A 15,669-nucleotide genomic window follows, 5' to 3' on the forward strand; every position below is an offset into this window, starting at 1 on the left:
GTTGCATAGTATCTGAAATTGTGAAAGATTAGAGTCTCTACTTAAATCAGAATTTTATGTCTTCAGCTTGTTTCGCTCTTCCGTAATAGCAGTTGAATAGAGGCAAGTTTCACACAAATTGCCAGTTTCTGACAAAAAGCTGAGAAAAAAGGTTCTGAAAAAACCTGACATTGAGGCAAATTTGTTTTGCTTTAGTGACACCTCAACATTGGTTTCCTTCTATAAAACTACAAAAACAACACTGAGATCGGGCTTTTGATGGAAAAATGATTATTATAATGTTGTCTGGGTCAGAATTGAATGGATTTGTTACTGTTTTTTGGCCTTGCTCCCCCCCCCCCCCCCCCCCGTTCCCCCACACGCCAGTTCCTCCTCCGCCCGGACATGCAGAGTTGACCCGCTTGCCCCAGTTTGTAGATTGTGTTGTCTCACGATTGCAACACACTCAATAGTCCAGTTAGTTCCACACATGCTCTTCGAGTGTGAGCTGCTGGGAGCTTGAGTCTTCTCTCATCGCACCATTTTCTGCTTTGTCCCTGTGTGTGCCTCCCCATCAATGGTGTTAATCACGGCTAATCTCTCATCCAAAGGTGAGCCGAGCTCTGCGGTAACGATAACACTTTGAGTGGATTCTTTTTCGTTGGTGTTCGGCGGATTCTTCTAACGTTTGACGGACCGTGTATTGAAAGTAGTGTGAAGAATTGTTTGATGCTGTAAATCGGCGGTATCGGTGTGTTGTTAGTTAATACTTGCCGATACCGATGCCAGCCTTTTAGTGCTGTATCGGCACCCCTCCCAATGCTGGTATCGGCACAACATTAATTCTTACATAGACGAGATTTTTCCACTGACTTTATTTCACTGAAAATCAACCTTGCATTGTCTTTTTCTTGAACAACAGGAAGCTTAGCTCGTTGGTAACGTGTCGGCGATTGGATGAAAATGAAACTATTTCGCAAACTCATTGCGGCTTGGTCAGCTTTCTGTGTTGTTTGCAGTGGAAATATGAGGTTTTTAACCAAAGATGAGTCTTCAGTGATAGAAACTGACCAGGGTTAAAAACAAATTTAGATGAGACTGGCTTGAGGGAAAAGTCACCATAAAGGTAAAAGAAAAAATGAGGTAACAAAAACGCAAAGAAAATGGACGAGGCTGGTAAAGCTTTTTTGTTTATTGCACTGACTTGATATCTATGTCTGTCCTTCGTCTATCTGCAGGAGGTCATGTACGGACAACTGATGAAGTTGAGCAATGCTGTAAGTAAGCCGTGGCTCGTGCACACTTCTTGTGCGCTCCCTGACCTCTGACTCTCTCCGTCTCCTCTCAGCGCGTCACCCCAAAGTCGCATCTGGAACATCGGCTCCTGCTGGTTCAGGTCTCTGAGGTTTCTCTGGAGCTCATTCAGGCCGTCATGAAGGAGGTGGCCTCTGTGGGACGACTGGCAGGATTCCTGCCGCTGGGCAACAGGGTGAGACAGACAAATGCACTCAAGAAAACTAAGAAACACACACACACACGGACAACAAGAACCCACAAAAGGGACATAAATGAACAAGGACGAAAGGACAAGAACCCCCAAACTCTATTGTTTCCTGTGTTAATGCTCTGACTGGTCATTATTCTAATGCTGACGTGAATGTTGGTCGTGTGACCCTCAGATCAGATACAATCACATCTGATATGTAAAGAGACAATCAAGCGCACACACTGATATACACACAACATGCTCGACAGCGTGATACACACTAAGACACTGAGATACACACATTGACACACGTGACCAACGTTTATTGTGATCGTCTCAGATCTGCATCGAGATGTTGGAGCCCAGCGACTGGATGAAGGTGATTCAGGCTAAGCTTGGATCTCTGACTGCTCCTCACATCTGGTCAGTGAACCTCAGCGATCATCAATCAATCAATCATTCTATTGATCTTCACTTCACATCTAAACAAGCTTTTTATTAAATTCACAGGAAGAAAGTGATACGAGTGGATACGTGAGTGTTTTTATCCTCATTTTAATCATTTTACTAGCTTTACATAATCGAGATGAGATGACTATTGTATTTGGCACTAATTATTTATTTTCAACAGAAAAATAAAAAGAACAAAACATGCAAAAAACGTAAAGACAAAACAAATGGAATAAAGAAGAGCTTAAAGACAGATTAACTTATATCTGTCCCTTAACAAAACTGGAAAAACAAAAACTAACACTATCTTTAAATTTAAAATTGTGAGGGAACTATTCTAGTCAATAAATGATTATATTCATCAAATAAAGTTCAACTTTATTCATAACAATCAAAAATGTTGTACGAACTAAACATAAGCAAACAAAAATGATTGAAACACAGACAAACTTGTGCCAATACAACATAGATGCTTGGATTTGTGTACTTGCTGATCTTGAGTATAACTCAAAACAAATTGCATGTTTTTGGTATTTGTTCTTGGCATCGGTGAACTTTAACAAGTGTATCCCAGCAGTACCTACCCGATACCAGTATCTGTATTTCCCTCATGATTCTTTTTACATCTTCATTTTTCTCCACAATCTACCTGTGCTGATCTCACAGAGTCCGCTCCATGTTTTGTGTGAATTGGATAACAGTTAAATCAGTTTTAAACCGTTACCTACTGATAAACCATTATTAAACGCTGAACTCTGAGGTGATTTGTTTCTGTCTCAGTCTTCAGAGCCTGCACAAACATCAGCTCCAATCCGTCAATTTCACAATTAACCTAGAGGGTCTGTATTGGGCTGCTCCGGGTCAGACCGCCCAGGACTCCAACACGTCCTCCTCATCTTCAACTATACCGGCTGCTGAAAACACAACCCCCGACTCTGGCTCTGCTTCCGAGACCAGCAAGGATGTGGAGATGGTTGAACAAGAATCGTGGGGAGCAGTCGACACTGACACTGACGTTGCCAGCTCTGACGATCTGACCAGGACTGAGAAAGTTCCTGAAGGCCATACACCATCTAAGAAACGTCCTGTGGTTTTGACACTATCCAAACATTGTCATGTTGTTCCGACATCAACCATGGTGCGTCATGAAGGCCCAAAACCATCTGAGGTGCATCATGAAGGTGTAAAAGCATTTGTGGAACATCCTGAACATCCTGCAGGTTTGAAGCCATCCAAGGAACGTCCTGATGGCCAGACACCATCTGAAAAATGTATTGAATTTCCAACAACATCTGAGGATCATGCTGAATGTCCGAAACCAACCAAGGAACATCCAGAAGGTACAACACCATCCAAGGAATATTCTGAACGTCCAACACTGTTTAAGGAACGTCCAGAAGGTCCGAAACCAACCGAGGAACATTTGGAAGGTTCAACACCACCCAAGGAAGCTTCTGAAGATCCAACACCGTTTAAGGAAAGTCTGGAAGGTCCAAAACCAACCGAGGAACATCCGGAAGGTTCAACTCTATCCAAGGAATGTTCTGAAGGTGCGACTTCGTTTAAGGAACGTCCGGAAGGTCCGAAACCAACTGAAGGTCCGACACAGTTTAAGGAAGGTCCGAAACCAACTGAGGAACATCCGGAAGGTTCAACGCCATCTAAGGAATGTTCTAATGGTTCGACACCATTTAATAAACATCTGGAAGGTCCGAAACCAACCGAGAAACATCCAGAAGGCACAACACCATCCAAGAAATATTCTGAAGGTCCAACACTGTTTAAGGAATGTCCAGAAGGTCCGAAACTGACCGAGGAACATTCGGAAGGTTCAACACCATCCAAGGAAGCTTCTGAAGATCCAATACCATTTCAGGAAAGTCTAGAAGGACCCAAATCAACCGAGGAACATCAGGAAGGTTCAACACCATCCAAGGAATGTTCTGAAGGTCCAATACCGTTTAAGGAACATCCAAAACCAACTGAAGGTCCGACACCAACCGAGGAACATCTGGAAGGTTCAACATTATCCAAGGAGTGTTCTGAAAGTCCAACACCGTTTCAGGAACGTTCGGAAGGTCCAAAACTAACCGATGAACATCCGGAAGGTTCAACACCATCCAAGGAATGTTCTGAATGTCCGACACCGTTTAAGGAACGTCCAGAAGGTTCGAAACTAAACAAGGAACATTTGGAAGGTTCAACACCATCAAAGGAATGTTCTGAATGTCCGACATTATTTAAGGAACATCTGGAAGGTCCAAAACCTACTGAGGAACATCCGGAAGGTTCCACACCATCCAAGAAATGTTCTGATGGTCCAACACCATTTAAGGAATGTCTGGAAGGTCTTAAATTATCCAAAGTATGTTCTGAAGGCCCAACACTATCCAAGGAATATCCTGACGGTTCAACACCATCCAAGGAATGTTCTGAAGATCTGGACCCATTCGAGAAGCAATGTGAAGGTTTAACACCATCTGAGAAGTATTTAGAATGTATGATGCCATCCCAGAAATGTCCTGAAGGTCCAGCACCATCCGAGGAGCAATCGAAAGGTCCGATACTATCTGGGGAACTTTCGCAAGGTCCGACATCAATCGAGGAGCAATCTGGAAGTCCGACACCATCCACCAAATTTTCCCAAGGTTTGACACCAACTCAGGAACTTCCTCAAGGTCCGACGCTATCTGAAGGACTTCCTCAAGGTCCGACGCTATCTGAAGGACTTCCTCAAGGTCCGACGCTATCTGAAGGACTTCCTCAAGGTCCGACGCTATCTGAAGGACTTCCTCAAGGTCCGACGCTATCTGAAGGACTTCCTCAAGGTCCGACACTATCTGAAGAACTACCTCAAGGTCTGACACAAACTCAGGAACTTCCTCAAGGTCTGACACTATCTGAAGAACTTCTGCAATGTCCGATACCAACTGAGAAATGTCCTCAAGGTCCGACACCAATTGAGGAACTTCCTCAAGGTCCAACATCATCCGTGGAACAATCTGAAGGGTCGACAAGATCTGAAGAATGTCCTGAAGGTCCGACCACATCTAAGCATCCCAAGACAGAAATTGAGGAGCATTCTCCGATGGGAGAAGACAAGATAAAGGCCATTTTAGCTGCGATTCAGCAGCACAAACAAACTAAAGGAGGAAAGGTGAGTTTTTATATTTGTTTGTCTTTTTTATTCAATGTATTATCAGACACTTTTAAATGCCTTGTGTGTAAATGTATTAATAAAGTAGCCTTGCCTCCCTCCAGGTCACAATGGATTTTACAGCAGACGTCAGGTTTTCCGACAGAGATGTTTTTTGTTTTGAGCAAGACACAGATGAGTTTGTAACTCTTGATGAAGTCAGTGATGACACAAAATACACTGCCAAGAATACACAAAGCTCCAACTCGTCAAAGCGGATACGGAGACGGAGAGGCCAGATGAGGTCACACAGCAAAACTTTGGAGCAAGAATCCAAATCCTCCAACAAGTCTGACAGGGCTTCTGAACGAAGCTGCTCACCGATGTCATTTCAAAGGAGACAAAGAGACTCATGGACTACTACCACCAGGGATAAGTCTTGGAGTCCCGAACGCAGGTCCCATCGCGGCAAAGATATGTCCTGGAGTCCAGAACGCAGGTCCCATCGCGGCAGAGATAAGTCCCGAAGCCCAGAACGCCGGTCCCTTCGCAGCAGGGATGTGTCTCGGAGCCCCGAAGGCAGGCCCTATCGGGACAGGGATAATTCTCTGACTACCGAGCGAAGGTCCCATCGTAGAAAAGATGATTCACGAAGCCCTGACCGCAGGTCACGTCATGGCAGGGGTAAAACTCTGACTACCAAACACAAGTCTGATCCTGGTAAGGATAAGTCTCCAAGCAACAAATGCAAGGAAAACTCTTCTAGCACCAAACGTAATTCAGAGCCTGGCGAGGAAGAGTCTTCAAGCCTTGAAAGCAAGGAAAGGTCCCAGAATACTGAAAGTAGGTCAGAGCAGGAAAAATCACCTATCAGCAGCTTAGCAGCACTGTCAGCGGTAGGCATTATGGTGGCAGCAGTAAACACAGCTGCAGAACCAGAAAAAGAAACACCTGTGGAGGCACCAAAAGAGGAAGAGCCATCAGTGACCCAGAGTCCAAAAAGTGAAGAAAAACAGGAAGAGGAGATGGAAAACTACCAAATTCTTGATTTATTTGAGGAGAATATGGAAGAAGAGGAGAGTCGGCTACCCGGACCAGAGGAAGACCAAAGTTTGGATGGCCTTAGTTTCCAGGTGTTGGACAGCATTGATGATGAAGGCAATGCTGATGTTGAAGAAAGTGTTGAACCACAAACAGACACCTCTTTCCAAGTGCTGGACAGCGTTACAGAAGACCAAACAGCTCCAGATCATGTGACTGAGGTGGCAGCGGCTGAAAATGTAAGCGATGAAACCAAAGTGTCCAACATTGCAAAGAGGCATAAGCATATCAGAGGTCGAACGAGAAGAAGGAAATCCAAGGTTCTCGCAGCAAACAAAAACATTACAGTTCAGGAAAATTTTGAGGTCATTGATTCAGTTAAAAATCCAACTGAGACAGAACATCCTGAACCGATAAGTCAAGCTCCTAAAGATGTGACACCTGAAGCTGAATTAAAACCCATCAAGGAGGAGGAAGTGTACCAAGTAATCGATTCAATAGATGAGCAGTCTGCGCCCAACGCCAAGAAGAAACAAGGTCGTAGAGGGAGACCGACCAGGAGAAGCGCGAGGGGCAGAACTTCTGAAGGAGAATCTGAAGAGAAGCAAGATGAGACTAAAACAAAAAGTGAAGCTACAAAACTAGATTCAATAACTTACAAAGAGGGTGCTTACGAGGTTCCCTGCACGGTATTAGACTCTGCTGGAAGTGAAACAAATCAAGAGACACAAAAGGTTGGGAGAAGAAGATCAACTAGAGGAAACAAAGAGAAAAAAATTACTTCACAAACAGCCAGCAGCAAACAGGAGCCAAAATATCAGGTGATCGACTCAGTAGAGGACGATGTAGCCCTTGAAGAAGCAGTCACAGTAACAAGATCTACCAGAGGACAAAGGGGACGGCCGGCCAAGAGAGACATTTCAACACGAAGGCAAACTGCTGCCAAAGAGTGTAAAGAAAGCAAAGAAACTTCTCCCAAAATAGAAGACACGACTGTCACTGTGGCGGAGGCGACCTACAAAGTCACTGACTCTGTCGAGGACGAAGGTGCTCTGGACGCTCCTCCAGTGTCCGAACAGGATAGAAAACGGGGAAGACCAAGGAATGCCAAAGCCACAAGTAAACTTTCCTCTTCTAAGAAAGCCAAGGTTGAAATTGAAGAAGAACCAACCTATCAAATTATTGACTCGGTGGAGGAGGAGGTGAGGTCCGAGGATCAGGAGATCTCATATGACCCTGAGACTGCTGAAAAGTCCTCAACTCCTGAAGACGACTACGACAAACAGAAAATCACCAAATCTGTTTGTGAAGAGGACGAGGAAGAGCCCATGTACCAGATTGTTGACTCTGTAGAAGACGATCAAGGACAAGAAGAGACTGAAGACGATCCGGTTCCATATATTATGATACCAGGTACCATCAAAGGTTCTACTGAAGGGGAAGAGGAACACAATGATTTCACTGACTTCATTGAAGATAAGAATAATGAGTCCTCCACCTTGAGAAGTGCTCTTTTGATCCTGGATAAAGAGGCAAAAGAATTAGAGGTGAACAATGAGGAGCCAGGGAGTCTAAGCAGCATCAAAGAGAGCAGAAGCAAGGTGATGGCGATAACTTCATTTGAAGCTAATGAGCTTCTGACTCTGGATGAGGTTAGTGTCGATGAAGCGCCAGAGGAAGATGGTTCAGAAAGGAAGGAAGAGGGGGACCAGGAGGATCCAAGGAATCAAAGCATCAGCATAGAGGAGTGTTGCAATACGGAGATGGAGATGACTACATTTGAAGCTCAGGAGCTTCTGACTCTGGATGAGGTTAGTGCTGATGAAGCTCCAGAGGAAAGTGAGGAAGACGGTTCAGAAAGGAAGGAAGAGGGGGACCAGGAGGATCCAAGGAATCAAAGCATCAGCATAGAGGAGTGTTGCAACACGGAGATGGAGATGACTACATTTGAAGCTCAGGAGCTTCTGACTCTGGATGAGGTTAGTGCTGATGAAGCTCCAGAGGAAAGTGAGGAAGACGGTTCAGAAAGGAAGGATAAGGTGGACCAGGAGGAGCCAGGAAGTCAAAGCATTAGCATAGAGAAGCGTAGGAGCAAGGAGATGGAGATAACTGCACTTGAAGCTCAGGAGCTTCTGACTCTGGATGAGGTTGGTGCTGATGAAGCTCCAGAAGAAGGTATGGAAGATGGTTCAAAAAGGAAGGAAGAGGGGAACCAGGAGGAGCCGAAGAATCAAAGCAGCAGCATAGAAGAGCGTAGGAACATGGAGATGGAGGTAACTGCTGTAGATGCTCAGGAGCTTCTGACTCTGGATGAGGTTAGTGCCGATGAAGCTCCAGAGGAACCTGAAGAAGATGGTTCAGAAAGAAAGAAAGAGGGGGACCAGGAGGAGCCAGGATGTCAAAGCAGCTGCATAGCGGCGTATAGGAGCAAGGAGATGGAGATAAGTGCATTTGAAGCTCAGGAGCTTCTGACTCTGGATGAGGTTACTGCTGATGAAGATCAAGATGAAGGTGAGGAAGATGGTTCAGAAAGGAAGGAAGAAGTGGACAACGAGGAGCCGCCGGGGAGTCAAAGCAGCCGCAGAAAAGCACGAATGAGGAAAGGGATGAACATGACAAAGATAGACATTCAGGAGCTGCTGACTTTGGACGAGGTTGGAGCCGATGATGTTCCAGATGAGAGAGACGCAGACGGTTCTGAACAAAAAGAAGGTCTGAAGCAGGAGGCAGATTTGCGAAACCGAAGCAGCAGCAGAGAACGAACAAGGAGGAAGGAGGTGGAGATGGACCAGGTAGAGACACAGGAGTTGCTGACTCTGGACGAAGTTGGAGCCGACGATGCTCCAGAGCAACCAGAGGTTGAACGTCCTGAACCCAAGAATGAGCTGCCGATTTACAACGAGGAAAAGGACGGCCCAATCAGTGAGAGCGGCCAATCACTGAATCCTTTAAAGTCAGAGGTGAGACTGTAATCCAGTCATGGGTTTTATTGGTTCTCTTGCACAAGTTTAAAGTTGTTGTTTATCAGACTTTAGCGGAAGTTGATATGGAAAAGGATGAAGACCATCGTCATGACGATGACATCACAGGTCAGTTGGTATCTCTGTTTTACTGTTATTTTTTTTATTAGACCACAATTCCCAGGATGCATTTTTGCAAACATTCATAACAAGCTACAGAGTTTAAACCAAACAAGATGTGTGTTTCAGAGGAAAGTGACTTCATAATGTTAGACGAGGCTGTAGACGACGAAGAGGAAGTGGATCCTCGGCCGAACGCAGCTACTTCAGGTTAGACATGCGCGCGCACGCACGCACAGATGCACACACTCATTTTCATCTCCTACAGGTAGAAAAGAGGGAAAGGTGTACAAAGATGAAGAAACACAGACCAAAGAGAGCCTATCAGACAAGCTCGCCGCCTCCCCCTCAATGCAGCAAATCAGCATTGCTGAGGCAGAAGCAAGCGGCCAATCAGACAAGGGTGCCACGGTCTCCTTGAAAGGACAGTGTGAAGTTAAAGGTGAGGAAACGAAACCGCTTCATTAGAAAAACAGACAAGAAATAAAGTTTTCCTTGAAGGAGTCGTCCTCGTTCTGACGTCCTCAGGAAAATAAAACGGAGCGTTGGGTCAGGACTCGTCACATTTTTTGGTCAAGTTGATGATTTAGGCTTTTTTTCTGAATCCAAAATAAAAGTAAAAAGTCAAAATTGTTGGGGAAACTTATTTGTATTTGTTGTTCAGGAGTTCCATTTCTCTTGGTTTCAGTGGTCGATAAACGCAGGAAGGAGCTCGTGGGACCTGAAGCCAAACGATCTCGCTCTCAGTCTCCTGATGTTCCTGCTGACTTCACACTGCCAACGTACAATCCATGCAATCCTCTGGGTACGTGTTAATTTGCAGTTGTGTACGTTTTAGTTGTCATTTTAGTGTTGCCGATATTGATATTGGATATCGGTCAGATATCTGCCAGAAAAAGAATGTCAGATTTTATCGGACTGCATCAAAAATAACCGATATAAGCCCTCCGATAATTTTTTTTGCTGCAGCACTTCTATTCATTGGTGACTGTTGTTCACACTCCAACAAAGTAACTATTCTCTGTTTGAGTAACATTACTTGATCAAGCCTTTTCTGACATTCCACACTACAAAATAAGTAATAAGTATGTATGATTCGTGCTGATATTGGATCAATATCGGTATTAGCCGATACTCAAGGCTGCAATATTGGTATCATATAGGAAGTGAAAAAGTTGTATCTAGTTGTAACTTTTCTGATGTTTGGTTTTCTTTTGAAGAATCATGTTTTTTCTAATTGTTTTTACTTGTCTTTTTTGTTGTTTGTCGATTTTTAGTTATTTTATGCACATTTGGTGTGTCGTGTGTGTATTTGGAGTGTCCTCCACATTTTTCAGGACTTTTTCTGTCACTCTGTGTAGCTGCTGTGTCATATTCCTTACAAATGAATTAATTTTGATGCTAGTTTTATTTTTTTACTCTATATTATCTTTTCTTGGCAAAAACAGCGGCCATTTCATTTTTTTTTTCAGATGTCATTTTAGACATTTAGGGTTAGCATAGCATGGAGCAACAACTCCAACATGTTTGTTAGCTCAGTACTTAACCACCAGTTCTACATGTTTGGGTTAGCTTAGCATGTACCGACCATTCCCACGTGTTTGTTTCGCTTAGCACTTAGCGGCAAGTCCCACATGTTTGGTTTAGCTTAGCACGTAGCGACCTGTCGTACATGTTTGGTTAAGTTTAGCACATAGCGACTTGTCCAAGATTTTATTTTTATTCTCATGGGATTATTCTAGTGGACTATTTAATTGACTGTTTAATAATAATTGACAAAATTGTGCCCGGTTTTACTTCCCTAACTTCATGGTGCCTCGCCCTTTCAGTCTCAGGTGTCCTTTCCTCGAGGTGGCTGTCTTGGCCTGGGTCAGGTATTCGTTTAACTCTGATCTTGGCACTTGGTATCCGGCTGAGTCTTCTTTAGAGACGTGGAAAACTGACTGGCCCCAAGGACGATGTTTATTAAACTGTTTAATAACCTTTTAAGCCACACTTAAAGATGTGAACTTTTTAAACACAGTTTATTCAGGGAAGTCTCTCCTTCCGCTTCTCTTTGAGAAGCATCAAATGTGTTTTTGTTACCATGACTTAACCTTTAGTAAAACACAGTTTTATGATATACAGTATAGAAACATCACTGTTGCATAACACATTTTTTCAAAGGAAAGGTTATGACAAATACAAGGATATAAAATACATGAGTAGTTGATGTTTTTTTGCAGGCCTTTTCACTTAAAAATCTTAATCTTAGCACAATTTGATTATGTTAAGTTACATTGATTAAAAGAGTTTAAATCGTGCTTGCATTTTTTTCTTAACAACAAAGCTTTAAAAGCAAAGGATAAAGTATAAACTGAACTTTTAAACCAGGGGTGCCCAAATTCTTTTCATTGAAGGGCCATAAATTAATCACGGTGGAGGGCCGCGGCCCAAAACTTAAAATTCTTGTTGCTGTGCTTGAAATTAAATATGCCAATAACATCACTGTGCAAAATAAACACTTGCAATTGAAGAACACTTTTCTTTATTGTGTTTCTAGGCATAAAATTATGAAACGTCTAAATGTCTTCAAAGAAATACCTTGTATTTGCTTACAAAAATATCGGCTAAGGACTGCAAAACAGTACCCAACGTTGCGTCATAAGAGTGGAGGTGAACTTTTTTTGTTCAAAATGCAATGTTATCATCGAGCAAAAGCGGAAGTCGCCTATGGATAAACATTTTGCTTCTGCAAAGCACGTCAAGAGATTGTGAGCTTTTCAATTACAGAAAACAGTGTGCGAGAGTTGTTGGTGTTTTTAGAAATAATTTCAGAAAAGTATTGCTGCCTAGCTTTGAACAAGCCATCATTGAATTTTCGCAGACTTATTTTGTATAGTTCTAGATGAATTTGGAGTGTCGTTGATCTCCATTTACGCTCAGCTCTTCTACAGTCAGATTTCAAATTCTGCATTATCTCGGTCCTCCTCCAAGGTGTTTTCTGTGTGTTTTCTTGATTGGAGCCACCACATCTATGACATTACAGACTTTTTTTTTCTTTTCTTTCATCAGTTCACAAACTATTGACCTATTTCTATACTTTCTCAATTATCAAAAACATTGGAAGAACCTTTTGTTTCAGTCATCCATGTGTTCTACTGTAATGTGCAGTTCTTTGGCTGAAAACCATAACAAGAGTGTGTGAATAGCAAAAGAAAGTCGCTAGTGATCAACTATTGTGTGGAGTCTGTGTTCATTGACACGCCCACTTAAACAACCCGATTTCAGAATTGGTCAGAAATATGACTTTTCAGAGCGCTAAAACTCCAGAAAACAGGCGGTTTTGGGAAATAAAACCTCAAATATTATGTTTTTGGGGGTTCTTAGAACAAATGGAGATGGGTGGAAAAATAGCATAATATGTTTGGAGGCAGGGCAGTAGAGCAGCTGGGAGGGAAGGGGGAGAGAGGGATCTGAGAGTTGCGGACTGCACCTTTAAACCAGCAAAGAAAAAAGGAGTAGATGATGACCTCAGAGCCAGAATCAGATTTTTTTGTTTTTTCTTAAATTTTTTTTTTTATTGGGAACAGATAATGCAAATATAGCAAGTTAAATTAAAATGTACAGTCCCAAGTTTTTAAATATGTACTGTATACAGTGCAAACAAAATAACATATCTACAAACATAGTTATACATTAAAGTAAATAAACAAACATGAAATAAACAACATTGTTCCGATTCTTCAGTGGTTTTGGGATACGTCAGCACAATCACATCTTAAAACAATTTACAAATTTCTTATGTTCCATTCATACAGCATATATCCGTTTTTCAATTGTGTATTGTTAGATTTTTCGTGTGTCTAACCGGGTTCTTTTAATCTGGAATTGGATTGAGAAACAGGAGAGATTATTGAAATTTGTATAACAGGTTTAATAAGGATTTGATGGACACACAAGATACATGCATCGGTTGAGGATTCTTCAACGCTTGCTTACAAGGTCGCTAAGATCGAATCCTCCCAAACAGAGAAATACGCAGAATATACCCAGAAGGGCCGGATGTCCAGTCCTAAAAAGGAGATGTAATTTCTGTTCCTGCCTGTAGCCTGAGGATTTAGTTAGAAGTGTGTTGAAATCTGCTGACTGTCTGTAGGTTTGTTATTTCTGGCTCAAAAAAAGAACCTATATGTAAAGAGACAAAGCAGTGTTTTATGCTGGTTTCCAATGAGGTCTCAGGATACTGAGCAAGAGGTAGAGGATAATGTTTATCGTAAATCAGCCACTGGTGTTATGTTATCGTTAAATCATGGCCAAAGCATAGGTACAATGGTAAAACCAAAACCATATGTTAGTGTTATGCTGATACTAAATGTGCTGATAGTGCAAGAAGGCATACAACAGACAGGAACAGAAAGTACCTGTCTCTGCTCTGCACTGTGATGACCTGAGCTGATACAAAGTTCCCCTTAGCAGGCCCTGCAGCTAGGATGTTAACTGTAAAAGAATGAGAAGATACATTGATATGTATTATCAGTATATATATATCTTGAACAACACAAATCCAGTCATCAGTCGTGTGAATGCTGTCACAAAGCCATTTTCTAATAATTGATTTTTTTGCACAGATATTTATTCACATTCCCTATCATCTGAACTGGTTTCTTTCCTAAATATGAAGTCATGTGGTACGTTCACACCAGTAACCTTCACAATTATGTTCCTGAGTTGGATCCAGAAGGGAATGATTTTTGGACAAGCCCAGAAAATGTGATAGTGGTCGGCCTTTTCTGATCCACACTTCCTCCAACAGGAGGGGTCTCTCCCTTGTGAAGGTACCTTAAAAAAATGTACTGTTCTTCAACGCAAATTTTTTCCAGGAAAGGAGGAGGTGCATCTAAAAGTGTTTTAGAATCAGATGTTAAATGGGAGTGTTTGTTGTGAAATGAAGTGCTGTGTCCTTTGCTGTGGGCCCCAAATTGGACGGCCCTAATTTAAATAGTACTCTTTGTCAGCCTGTGAAATGTAAGATTCTTGACATTTCCCCCAGTTTCTCCTGGTGGAAAAACACAGCCCACAACTGTCAGCAGAAGTGTTGAGTCATACTCTTTATACACCTCTGGTGGTCAGATGTGTACCAATCTTCTCCACTTGATCTTTATCGCCCTTACAGACCCAGAGCACTCTGCTGCCCCACTATGCTCCCTATCTCTATTTAGTGGTGAAGAAAAGTACTGATTCTCCACTTGCATTGACAGTTAGCTTAGCACGTAGCGACAAGTCTGCCGCGTTTGGGTTATTTTAGCACGTAGCATTGATTGTTGAGCAGGGACAAAGGGTAAAGGGGCGGAGCTACAATACCATCTCCACTTATCTAGACTGAACCAACTCAATGAATATACTTAATAAATTGTCATGTTCTGGTCTGATGCTTCTGGTCTGATTGCTGGTAATTGATGGTTTTCCTGGTATCCATGTTTCTTTATGCAGGTCAGGAGTTTGTGGTTCCTAAGGCTGGATTTTTCTGTAACATTTGCTCCATTTTCTACATAAACGAGAACACTGCTAAGGAAGTCCACTGCACCAGCAGGAGACACTACGACAACCTGAAGGTATACACACACGCGCGCACACACACACACACACAGGACCTCACTTCTGCCTCCTCTTACAGAAATATTACCTGAAGCTCAAGACGACTTCTTCCAGAGCGTCGAGTCCAACCTCATCAAACGTTTCCTTAGACGGAGTGTGAACACACACACACACACACACACACACAGTGAGGGTCGGCGAAGAAGAAACTATGAAGAAGCTTTTAAAGACGACAGACGAAGTGTTTGCTGTGAGAACTTCTTCCACCTTCATGTTTAATTTTATGCTCACGTTGCTTTATTTCCTCCCAGGACGATCCTCTGAGTTTTATTTTGTTTCTATTAAACCGCTTCACTATGACTTCCTGTTAAATAATAATGTGAATTAAGATCAACAATTTCACATGTATATGTACATTATATAACACAATTATTGTTGTTAAGCCTGGAAGACTAAAGTTTATTTTATGAAAATCAAGAAGATTCTGTTTTCCTGACACAATCTAAACTACAGAACATTATTTTTCTGTGTTCTGAATCATCTGTTCATACTTTAGGTTCACAAGATTTTCATTAATAAATCATTCATTGCAACTATGTTATTTATTTATAAACTATATGTAAAAGTACATACGCAAGTGCAAAATTAACTACTACTACTAGGAAATGAAAAGTATGAAAGTAAAATTTACAATACATAAATGTTAAAGTATGAGTATTAAAGTAACTACACAATCAAATACAAAAGTATCAGAATATAAAACTACAAATATGTAAGTTTGTGACTGAGTTTACAAGTTCTTCACTAATAAACATTTTAATGCAACTGTTATTTATGTAAAAATTTACAAACAAAAAGGTGTAAATGCCTCCAAACATGTACATACATTTCACACGTTTGTACCATATGCACATTAATAC

The 15,669-nt window shown here is 42.1% G+C and overlaps 1 protein-coding gene across 3 annotated transcripts in view; it reads left to right on the top strand.

Moving 5' to 3' along the window:
* The window catches only part of LOC114480104 (uncharacterized), a 40,924-nt gene extending 25,582 nt beyond the window's left edge, over positions 1-15,342 (top strand). For 2 of the 3 annotated variants that reach the window (XM_028473937.1, XM_028473938.1), the window contains exons 23-34: positions 1,218-1,256; positions 1,328-1,468; positions 1,806-1,888; positions 1,976-1,999; positions 2,696-5,072; positions 5,177-9,052; positions 9,121-9,181; positions 9,302-9,382; positions 9,441-9,614; positions 9,861-9,977; positions 14,645-14,766; positions 14,829-15,342. In XM_028473937.1, the coding sequence (XP_028329738.1) occupies positions 1,218-1,256; positions 1,328-1,468; positions 1,806-1,888; positions 1,976-1,999; positions 2,696-5,072; positions 5,177-9,052; positions 9,121-9,181; positions 9,302-9,382; positions 9,441-9,614; positions 9,861-9,977; positions 14,645-14,766; positions 14,829-14,909 (7,176 nt within the window). In that variant the 3' untranslated portion in view covers positions 14,910-15,342. The remainder of the gene's footprint in view (positions 1-1,217; positions 1,257-1,327; positions 1,469-1,805; positions 1,889-1,975; positions 2,000-2,695; positions 5,073-5,176; positions 9,053-9,120; positions 9,182-9,301; positions 9,383-9,440; positions 9,615-9,860; positions 9,978-14,644; positions 14,767-14,828) is intronic. The other variant, XM_028473939.1, reaches the window with a different exon arrangement.
* Positions 15,343-15,669: the final 327 nt, after the last annotated feature.

This window comes from Gouania willdenowi, chromosome 18 (genome assembly GCF_900634775.1).
Source record: "Gouania willdenowi chromosome 18, fGouWil2.1, whole genome shotgun sequence".
NCBI lineage: Eukaryota > Metazoa > Chordata > Actinopteri > Blenniiformes > Gobiesocidae > Gouania > Gouania willdenowi.